The sequence below is a fragment of the Morone saxatilis genome, unplaced genomic scaffold, assembly GCF_004916995.1.
Source record: "Morone saxatilis isolate NCDOM2014 unplaced genomic scaffold, NCSU_SB_2.0 Contig5, whole genome shotgun sequence".
NCBI classification, from domain to species: Eukaryota; Metazoa; Chordata; class Actinopteri; family Moronidae; genus Morone; species Morone saxatilis.
The window spans coordinates 12,400,526-12,412,427 of NW_023340095.1; the positions used below are offsets into that span (position 1 = coordinate 12,400,526).

At 43.7% G+C, this 11,902-nt stretch overlaps 1 protein-coding gene and 1 long non-coding RNA gene across 2 annotated transcripts in view; one reads left to right on the forward strand and one right to left on the reverse strand.

Moving 5' to 3' along the window:
- Window positions 1-11,902, reverse strand: part of LOC118339002 (activin receptor type-1-like) — a 23,556-nt gene that overhangs the window by 9,323 nt on the left and 2,331 nt on the right. Inside the window, 4 exon segments of the mRNA XM_035676506.1 lie at window positions 1,277-1,543; window positions 1,788-2,060; window positions 2,792-3,046; window positions 3,642-3,715. Of these exon segments, the coding sequence (XP_035532399.1) occupies window positions 1,277-1,543; window positions 1,788-2,060; window positions 2,792-3,046; window positions 3,642-3,715 (869 nt within the window).
- LOC118339003 lies at window positions 5,037-8,434 on the forward strand. The gene is made up of 3 exons (XR_004797295.1): window positions 5,037-5,276; window positions 6,803-6,893; window positions 7,410-8,434. It is a non-coding gene; the product is annotated as an uncharacterized LOC118339003 (long non-coding RNA).

Sequence of the window (11,902 nt, forward strand, 5' to 3'; positions counted from 1 at the left end):
GATAGATTTTTAAAGATTAAATTTGGCTCACATTTGTCAGAAGACTGAGTATATTTGAGATGGGAGCGTCTACTAGAACTTAGCAATGATTCAAGAAGAGTAATAATTATGTCTGTTGACGGAGAACTCTTCTTTAGCTTCTGTAGCTTTTCCTCTGACAGGAACACACATACTGAGGCTTCCACCATACATTCACTCACACACTCACACACACACACACACACACACACACAGAGAGAGTGGATCTCATCAAGTGAGCAGAGGTCGGCCTGAGGAACTGACCACCATTCACAGTTTCCAAACATTCCAAGGGAAAGACTGCTCAGCTCTGCCCGCAGTACAGACAATGATCCCCTTTTCTAAACTACTCGAATAGTGAACTGTTTCTCCCACACAACTAGCAACACATTCTAGACACTCACTAGACTTGAACCGAATGGAAACGCATGCAAAGGGATGTATTCATCTAGACTCCTTTATAATATATTTTTTTAAGGGGTTATTGCATTTGTGGCAATGTAACAAGACAAGTGGAGGTTTGTGGCAATGCTGTGAGTAAAACAATATTTTATACAATTCTCTGACATTATGTGAATTGTTATGATGTTGTAAAAGGGCACCTTGTTAAGTCAGGTTAACATAAATATTTCCAATTTTCCCATTTCATTTAGCTCTGACTGAACCCCCAAATGCATAAATAAAAAATACACAGCTTTGGTATTTTAGGTATAAAATGTTTTTTTTAGAAAATATAATATAAAAGCTGCTGTAGAGAGAAAAGTAAAGGTGAAATAAACAAAAAAGGGCAACAACAACTCTGCATATAGATGCCTCCCTCTCCTTCACTCCCAGGTGGCTTCGCCCTCTGGGCTCCTGTCAGGCAGCCCTGACAGCCTCCGAGGGGAGAGATGGGAAGTGGACCATGACTAAATAATATTCAAAACCTCCCTTTGGTTTGCCCACTGTCTCCCCTATTTCTGTTTCATAAGGTGCCAGGAGTGTGACTGCACAGAGGTGTAACTCAGGCCAACAGAAACCATCCAGAAAAGCCGTGGCAGACAATTTCACAGCCGTTACCCCTCTCAGTAGGAAACGATGGAGAGGAATAAATATGTGTTACTTTGTCTAAAAACAGTAATAACCAGCCCACATGATGATTACTATTCTGAATAGATGAAAAAGAATTCAATGCTGAAATCAACAGATGGAGCTCTTGAGCATCTTTGAGAGAAAAACAGTTAATTTGTGATGCATTCTGGGTAGTATAGTACTGTACCTCTGACAGGCAGCTTCACGGTGCTGTTCATGTTACACAGGTGTCCGTGGCAGCACTCCACAATCTGGTCTCTGGAAGGTGGGGTCTTACAGGTCAACGTGCTCTGCTCATAGACCTTAAAGCAGCCTTTCTGGTACACCTGGGAGCCGGCGCTCACTGTCAGGGATGAGAAACACTGGTGGCCCATGCAGCGGTTCCCTGTTTCACACGAGCTGCCCTCACACACACACTCGTGTTTCTCTTTTATCAGGGGTTTTACTTCCTCCGCTGGAAAAAAGATTCAAGAAGAAAACATGGCTGGAAAATAAGTAAATGTTCGACAAGACATGATTAAAGCTATTCTTGCAAGACCATAAAAATTCATATAGTTTTTTTTATGGTGAGTTTCGTCATAAAATGAAATTGTTATGAGACAGGAGATCCAAAGCGGAACTTTTACACAATCTTAAGTGACATAAGGTCTTTGGTGAACGGCAGCCAAGAGAAATGTGCACAATGTGTACAAAGTCACCTTTCCCAGGAGCTTGCACAGTGACATTCATGTTACACAGATGGCCCTGGCAGCACTTGACAACATGGCCCGATGAGGGTGGCATGGCACAGGTGGCTCTGCCCTCCTCGTCGTCCCTCAGGCAGCCCTTCTGTTGGACAGCCACCCCATCAATCATCTTCAGTGAGGAGAAACACTGCTGGCCCATACAGCGATGGTCACGCTCACACACACCGCCCTCGCACACACAGTCCTGGTCTCTGAGGACTGGTCTGCCAGCAGACAGTTCTATATCTGATAAGAGGAAATAGAGATATGAGGAAACCCATTAGAGCAATACCATTAGTACCCCATTAAATTAAATGGCATTCACTCAGATCAGAAAACATGCATGTTGAAAATGGGTATTTAACAAGAGGTCATGTATGAATTAAAGGGTTAAATTAGTGATTCTGAATTTTGAAAGCATTGGAAAGTTCTTATTTTACATATATGAAGAGTTGTGTCTGGTGTAATACAGAAAAGTGGAACACAGTTCACTGCATTGAGCAAAATGTGATTATTTTATGTGTGATTTTGCATACATTTGCCATATCACATAATATATATTAATATCTGCAGTAAAATTGTGTTACTGATTTAACCACATTGCACAGTCCTAGTGGAAATGCAGCTAATACTGTTCATTAACACTGACTGACTGACTGACTATTAAGAGTGATTATTAACAAGTCTACAGGAACAGTCCTTGGGCAGTTGTACAGATTAGTTATTTCCCAAGTTGGTGGTAGGCTGGTTAATAAATCTGTTTTGCAGGCAACTCTCAAGTGTCTCTGAAAGAAGTGAGACAGCACAAAATATAGAAAAGGATAGTGGTGGCAGTGGTAAAAATTACAAGCTCTTCATTTGTCTGTTTTTCCAAAAAGAATGAACTGAAGGTAAGGGACTACAAATGGGATTAACAATGAAAAGCAGAAGCTCAGGCAGAATATCTTCCACACAATGTTATGATGCAAACATCTCACCTTTTACTGGCGACTGCAAGGAAACATTCATGTTACACAGATCTCCGTCGCAGCACTCTACCACCAGCTCAGGAGTCGGTGGGCTTCCGCAGTCCAAGGACACTTCCTTATCGGCCACGATGCAGCCCTTCTGCAGAACCCATGTCCCGTTCAGTATAGAGAGAGAGGTGAAGCACTGCAGGCCAAAACACCGGTCCCCACTGCTGCAGGATGCTCCGTCACACAAACATTCAGAGTTTCTCACACTGATGTCACCTGTAAAAGAGGGAAAAAAGTATGGAACAGGTCAGATTTCATCCCTGAAAATAGTTTGAGAGCTTCAAAGTACTTTAATCTCGAGTATGCTCCCAAATGTTTTGTGACAACAGATGATCAGCGCGTGTCCCTTTTGTAAGGATGCATGTAAATTGAATGTAAGTACAAGGACGAGTGTGACGTGCCACCCTAAAAAAATCTCCACTTTCCACTGCATTCCACCGTCACTGCAGTTGTTTAAAATAACACTGAGAGACAGCAGATGAGAGGGAGACAGACTGAAGAGGGGTGGGGAAAGGAAAAAAAAAATGTTGAGAAGAGAGAGGCTGAACGATTGTGTGTATTAACTGGAGTAAAAGAAAATGGGGAACACAGACATCCAGTGCACATCTTTCCAACTACTGTATGTGCTTGGGATCACCAGTGACAGATGTATGACCTACTGTAATCTTTTGCAATAACAAGGCTAGCAGGAGAGCTAAATTCAACTAGATCCTGTCTATTTTATGCTAGAAGGACGCCTCTCTCCTCCCTAGAGCACAAGCCTTCCTTTAGGTCTGATGTGACGAGCTGTGTTTTGTGACAAGACACTTACCTTCCAAGCTGGAACAGGGAAAGACCATGACAATCAAAACCAGAAGAAACATGTCCCCGGCTGTCATTGTAGACCTGGAGGGGAGAAAAAAGAAACAAAAAACACAAAAATGAGTGCTGCAGTCCAATGAATGGGCTGAAATATTATGCAAAATAAAGGATTTAAAGGCAATTTTTATATTGATGCATTAGAATGCTTTTGGTATTTTTCGGGAGAGTGTACAGTGAGACAGAAGACAGCGACAGACAGAGAGATAACAACAGGATTTGCTGTCGACCTAAGAGTATTAGAGAGAGCAATTTTACAGAGGAAGACCTTTTCTTATTTCCAAAAAAAAAAAAAAAAGGAAAGAAAATAAAAAAAAACAAAAAAAAAAAAAGAAAGAAGAGTCAACGCCAGATTTAAGAATGCTCAAGTAAATGCGGTCTCATGTCTTCCTGTTGTCCTTGAACAAGGCACTTGGGGGGAGCTGGCAGCAATGGGGAGGACTTGTGCTCTCCCATTTGGCTGGGCCTCTGCGTGCTGTGTTGAATGTCTGTGTTGGTGTTGGAGGGACAGGCTGGCCCTTGGCAGTGAGGGAAGAGGGAGCAGACAGACGACGATGAGGAGGAGGAGGAGGGAGGATTGAGGAGGAGGAGGAGGGAGAGGGAGGAGCTTGGAGGAGAGGAGCCAGCGGGGAGAGTGGTGGGTGCCCAACATTACTATCGTTTAGAGACCGGGAGACGGTCTAATCCTTCAATATTTAATACCAAAGGCGGGTCTTGTGGAGCGTCCACATTACGCGTGCAGTCATGTTGTTTGTTTGCGGCCTTTACCCGGCTGCCAGATCTTTACAGAACAGACCACCAGTTTAACTTCGCAGCTGCTGAACTCGGAGGGGAAAAATCCCCCTGTGACACTTTAGCCAATTTTATAAAGATATATGCGAGTTTTTCTGGGTTGGGAAGAGCACATTAACCTGCAGCGTGCCCCCTGTCCATTGCCATACAAGCACCGGGCGTTCAACTTTTGAAAGCATGTGCGTGTGCGCCGCTGGAGTGCATCGTGTGCCAGCATGATAAATACCCCAGCCCTCCCTTCCCTCCACCCCCTTCAGGCCTTTGTGCCCGTCTCCCAGACATAAATGATTAAGCACGTAATGTTAGCATTAGGCCAACGGCGGCGTCTGTACGGGCCGCTCACACACAGACCACATGCTGCTCCTTTAATCAGAGCACAAAACAGAGGCTGCCACACAGAGATAATCAGGAGCTCTGTCTGCTCCCTCTAGACCAGGGGAAGAGGGGAGCGGCAACGAGGGCAGGGAGCGGGCAGGAGGGCATGAAGAGGTAAAGGAGGCATAGCCAGGGGGCAGCTGGGGGACAGTGGGTCAGAGAAGAGCAGAGAACGGGGCCAATGTGGGAGAGACATGTGGGCTGCAAAGTCGAGGTAGGCCAAAGGGAGGGAAGGGGAACAAGGAGGTGTCTGGTATCAGCGCCCAGGGGGACAACAGGAAGAAGGGCACCATGCTGGTGGGGGGACTGTCGGCTGGGCTATGGTGAAGCCAGGGGGCCGGAGGAAAAACGGATAAAGAGATAAGCAGAGGAGCGGCGGACAATAGTCTGGAGCACAGACTAGAGCCTAGAAAAAAAAAAGGTGATTCTGTCTGACTGGTTATCTTGATATTGACTCATATATCACTCATGTAGAAAGACAACAAAGAGCACACCACCCTGACTCACACATTGCTGACAGATCAATAACTCACCTCAATTAACTAAGTAGAGCATGTCATGAGGCTCCATTTAATGGCTTCAATTAGTGTAGGTAAATGATTTGCAGCATTTTTGTTTACATTTACTGCTGAAAGACCCTCAACGGGGCACTGAAATTGTCTCTGTCTCAATTCATCTCTCCCACGCAGACACTTTATCTTAAATAAGCTATCATAAGCAGTGAGCCGCACACTGACAGCCAAGCAGCTAGGCAGTCCTATTATGTGTTTGCTTATATGTACACAGCAAATATTTCAGTCTATGCAAACCTGGGGGCCTTTTGAGTTGCCTGGTCTCCTACATAGTATGTGCCCACATGCAAAATGTTTGTATTGCAATTTATTTAGCAAGAGAAAAGTAAACAGAAACTACTCTACATCTATCTACACATGAGGCGTCGTTTGTTGGTAACATATCACCCAGCCAGCTAACAGGTTTGCCTGATGAATGCACAGTCTAGGAGTAGTCCTGATATTGGAAACCTAAGAAGGGAATCTTGGAAAGGAGGTAGGGCTAGCATCTGCAGAACCGATTGCGATCTGAACAGACAACTTTATGGCACTGTGTGTGAATGTGTGTGTGTGTTTGTTGCAGCTCTCTATCCCTGCGTATTGAATTCTCTGGCAGCGTTCTGCAGTGTGTGTTCACGGAGCTGACATCCTGCCAAGGGTGTGCTCTCACCCCCCCCTTCCTCTATCTGTCTCCCCCCCCCCTCTATCTGTCTCTCCTCCCCCCCCAATCTTTCCTTTTATTCCCTCTTCCTATATCCTCTGATGTGGTGTTGTAATAGGAAACCAGTATAAATACTGCACGGTAATTATAAGTTAAGATATATTTTCCCATGTTTATTGCTGTTGGAACTAATAATCTAATGGGTCTTACTATAATATAATGCCGAGCAACATTTATACACTGAGTAAGCGGTTTGTTTTACAATGCATTATGATCCCTTCTCTTTAACACCCTCCTTCAATCTGTGAAGGGTCAGGCAGTTTATATTGGTTGCCATCTCAGAGTGACTTGAACTCATGTTCTGCCGTGGTTAAAAGTAAATCACAGCCATCATAGCCTTTGTTTTTTAAACTAAAACAGAGGTGTGAATGTAGCCCAAGTAGAGTACTTAAGTACAACATTGAAGTACTTGTAATTTACATAGGTATTTCCATTTTATACTAGTTCAAAATTCTATTCAATTACATTTCAGTAGAAAGTAGTAGCATTGAACGTAGGTAGTAATAGCTCCACCTCAACCAAGCTGCAAAGTTTAATGGCTACACATTAAGGCACCAGTAAAAAACTAAATAACACAGATTATATTTATGTATGAAAGCATAATCAGGACGTTTACTATTGATTTTTTTTTCATAGTTTCAGATAATACTAATGTTTTTCTTTTCCCCCCCACAGGTATTTAGTATGATGATATTGATGCCTCTGAGATGCGTAAGCACTGACCTTGTGCATGGAAATACAGAGACCACATTCAGCTCAACACAAGGTAGCCAAAGTCTCTACAGCCCGGAGAGAAATAGTTGAAATAGACGTGGCCAAGAGAAAAGTATGTTAGGGTTGACTCCTGCTGAGTGCCGCTCAAGAGACTTGAAAGTGATCCTACATATCAAGGCTCCCATTTTATGACGCCATGCTTCCTCCCTAGACTCTTTCCAATGATTCCACTCCAGAGGGCTATCTTGATAAGCACTTCTCTAAGAAGTTGAGCAGAGCTTAAAGTGATTAGATGGAGATGATTAAACATGCCACTCAAATGCTGAAACAACTGAACCCCCAAAAAGAAGGACTTGACAGCTATGATGATTTAAATACATTTGAGGAGTTGGTACAAATTTCCACTTACATCTTCAAGTGCCATGGTAATAAAAAAAAAAAATCTATGTTTCACATTTGTTGTTTCTAAATGACATTTTTAAACTGACTGTTGAAATAGCTTTTAACAACAAACCAAACCTGTTAGTCTAGTTGGATACTTTATCATTTTGGTCTGTTTTGTATTCAGGTCAGGATGAAGGAGAGAATGACAAAACACTACTTTGTCTGATGAGCATGGCGTATCACTGAGGTTGAGGAGGGAGGAGGCTGGAAGCCCTGCAGGAGCTGCTGAGTCATCATGCTGGCAAAGGGGGAGACGAGAGGTGGAATCTGTGTCTGAGCTGGCAGGCTGGCACAGTTACCATGGCACAAATAGCCCAGGCACCGAGGAAACTGCAGCAAACTGCAGGGCGGCGAGGGAAGAAACAGGCAGAGACTGGGGCAATGCGGAGCCTGCTGTTTGTGTCCCTGTCCCCGTCCCCGGCTCCAGACCCAGACAGCCAAAGTGCCAGCATGCCATCAGGGACACACAGATGGTTCACTCCTAGGTGGATGTGGGTGTAATACAGACCTGAGGGCGAAAGTCCTCTTTGCAGCAGCCCACATTCATATTCACACTACAGCTCAGCAAATATACACGTTCACCTCAGTCGAAAAAACATTCTCTGCCTACAGTAAAATACGACACTTGGGATGACTAAAACAGAGTTAAAAGAACGCCCAATCTTAACAGTTGAGTAGGTTATGAGGAAATACACACTTTTACTTGATACAAATGTGCTCATGAACTATGTAGAATATAAGATTACAATGAGTCCTACAAAAAAAGAAGCATGCACATGAATGATTCAAACACTGGTGTTTAATTTAATGTTTGACCATCAGAGCATCAGACCATCATCCAAAAAAAAACTGTTTTCCAAAAGTCAAAAACTAGCTCACAGTATGCCAACACTATGAATAAAAAACAACAGTTTCTACCTGACTTTTATGAGTGTTATTAATTCCTCAATTACATCTCAATCATGAAACGAATGTCTCAGAAATCATATTAACACGTAGCACCAGCCAATCTCTGGTTGTGTCATCTCGAAAACACCTTGAGGCAAACCAATTTATGACAGATTTGATGGGCCTTCTCATCTAGTGGAAGGTTTGTTGTGTATTTGGTTTTACGCCTAAGGCCGCTACACACAGTGTGATATCAGCAATCGCGCAGGTTGATTGCATGTCACACTGTGGAAGATGGGTCTAATAAAAAGTTGGATTCCAAATCTGTGTCAGGCTGTACGATGTCAATTTTGAGTGTGTGATGAATGCCTGGTGAAATGTAGGGTTATGGAGGAAAAAAAGAAAAGCAGAGACATGTCATGAAGTCAAATCATCCACCTGTGCTGCTTTTTGTGTTTTGAAAATGTAGAAAAACACTAAATAGGGTTTGGCTTTACTTCCTTTAAAATTCCATACAGTATTTTGAGCGGTTGGTTTGTAGACTTGGCTTGTAACAGCTGCCACATTGTAAGTGGTCCTAAAAGGATTTGCTTTGTTGTAATGGAGATCCATTACAACAGGGCTACTCATTTGAAGGTGTGTCTTTAACTGATGACGCGCTTGTCTTGAGTCAATGAAGTTTAAAAGCAGCATGCTCTTTAGCGTCATTTCCAATTAAAGTGTGCAATGGCTGCTATTATGTTATGCGTTACATTTTGTCATCTACGAAAACGGACAAAGGTTGACAAAATGGATCTAGAAAAGGAAGCTACCATTCAACGTTTGAGGAGAATGGCAACAGAAAGAGGAAGAGGAACCAACATTGGACAGAGACATATATGGGCGTAGTACTCCAACATCACCTCAACCCAGGTGGGAGGTGGGTTGGGCACGCTTTGACCCAACTCCGGACACTGACCATGTCAGGCGCATCTTGGCGCGTTTAAACTGAAACACAAATCAACTTGGCTTGATTTGACTTGACGCAACCAAAAGTGGCAATGGAAAAGCCCCATTTGTGTTTAGGCCAAGCACACGCTCGACAACAAGATGGCAGTCGAGTTTCCAAAAATATGCAGGTCATTGTAGCAGCAGGATCAGAAAATATTAGGACAGATATTTTGTTTGATAATGTGAAATATCCTCTGACAAAATAACATTAGGAGAGCAGCTGGTTTGAGTAATGAAGAATCTACCCATGAGACCACTTCCAAGTTAATTCTTTACAGCATTCTTCTGGTCCAATTGGGCTTTTAATCTGCGAGTAGAGCACAAAATACTAACGAAGCAGGCACTTTTGCTCTGTCAAACAAAAAAGCAGCCCAAACTTGACACCTTTAAATAATACTGATATATTTCGGAAATGCTGTCCTTGGTAATTAACTCAGGTCGTGTATTGGCATCAGTACTGAAATATTCTGAACTCAATGCAGTGCTGTGACCTTGTCTGGTGTAACAGTGAAACGCAGGTCGACCCCTTCTTGATATCCTGTGTCATACTCTGAGGGGGGGGTTTGTGTGAGAGACGGATCGTTCTGCTGAGTAGAAAGCAAAGCTCATTAACCTTTGGAAACACACCTCGCTGGCCAAGAGCCTCATCAAATGGGAGATGAAAGAGGGACGTCTGCGGCCCCTTGGAAAAGTTCGTGGAATCCGCAGTGCCCCGTCAGGTCGAGCCAGGCTCCATCTCTCAGGGCCCTACAGTATCTCAGCAGCTGCCTCCATTCACAATGTGAGGAATGTAATCAAATGCAAATGCCCCCTGCTTATGTTCAATTCTCACTCACACATTCATTGTACTAGGCAACAGCATAGCAGGTTTTTTGTTCCTTGGATACAGTACAACACACACACACACTGTATTCGGCCTAGATCAAATGTAATCAGAGACAATAGTTGCCTTTTCTTCCGGCTGGAGTCCCACCCTACCTTCCACCTCTGCACCAACAACACACACTCTGACACACACTGCCAGGCCCGGCACCACAAAACAGACAAGCATTTCCGATGACACTTTTGTTTCCACTGAAGTTCCACAACAAGGTTTGAAAGACACAGCGCCCCAGGGAAATAGTTGTCAGAGAAGGAGGACAACTGAAGACAAAGGCCGAAAGTCTGGGAGAGTCTGGCACACAGACAGTGAGGACAACATTTGTTCAGCGTGATCACGAGACACCACGTCACCTGTGCAAAGAACCAAAACGTAAGCAACCACACTCATATTTCTACATAGTAATAGTAGTTTTTCTGGTTCTGAGAGGTTTTGTTATGTCCTTGTGTTGAGTGAAGTCTCATGAGACACAACCAGGAAGGGTTTTTTTTTACGGCATTGTGAAGACACTGTTAACAAGTCTTTTATGCAATGGTCACCATAGCAATTAGACATTCATTTTCACACAGCCATCAAAAACATTTGAAACGGCCAATTCAAACACCGTCTTTATGGCCCTCAGCTATGTTTGCCAACAGAGGAATGCACAAACACTCTCCCTCCAAACGACCATCTCACAAAGTTCACTGGTCTGGGGCGGGGCTATTCTCAAAAGGACACCTTGATTTGTGCCACGGTACACCCTTTAAACATATTAACCTTCTTGTGAAACAAGTAAAATCAGGCAAACAGTCAAAAGGAGCTGTGCGTACAGCTAATCAAAGTTGGGGGAATATTTAGTCTCGATGGATTCTGCGTCCTGCCTGGCAGAGCTACAGGAGTCACGAGGGCTGACGCGATAACCTTCGCTGTGTGGCCCACAAACATCGACTGAACCGTTCACCACCGTGATGATAATCGCTCAGCAAACAGCTTGCAACGACACAGTGTGTATACAGCACTACGCTCCTTAGTGCGGCTGACCCGGGCTGTAACATCCCGCTGCCAATGGAGTCTTTATGGCCGGGAGTTTCCTGGCCTTCTGGAGAGGAGAGACCGGTAGTAGTAAAAAGAACTGCAGTAAACGGTTTCAACAAACTTTAGTGATCAATTCAGAAACGGGAAATTAATTAAATTATACGTTTTCAGTGGAAATCAACTGTGATGATATGATACTAAAAAATATTAAACTACCATTGGATTTTCAGCTGCCAGTCGGACAAAACAAACAATTCAAACATGTCAATTTGCACTGTAAGAAATGGTGGTGTGGATTTATTTGAATGAATTATTTATTGATTAAGTTATTGTCAGATTAATGAAAATAATTGTGAGTTTAGGCGGAGGAGTTTTTTGCGTAGCACAATGTACGTGAATGCAGATGTCGCAAAAACAATTGGGATATTGATCTCAGCCCCTAATTACAAATGCCCCATTTGGCTCAAGCATGGGGGACTGGACTGGTCTAATCCAAGCAAGCCCCATCAATGTGAAGCTGAAGCACTACCATCGTATCAGACGTGCTTGAGTTCACGACCCCGTGACCCAAGAAATAAAAAACATAGATCATTCTGAATACACAGACTAAGTGGCCACACCAAATGGGAGCCCATGCCTGGGACCGGGAATGAGATCAGAGAGAGGCAGCAACTGAAACAAAGCCATAACTTTCCCCACTAACAGCTGAGCGATAAGACAAGAGCACTGAAGCAAGTGAAGGGCTCATAAAATGTGTATTGCAGACTGTCTCCAGTGCAGTCTGGGGTTGGTGTGCAGAAAGAGGAGCCACGAGCACTGCAGATCTGTGTGTGTGTGTGTGT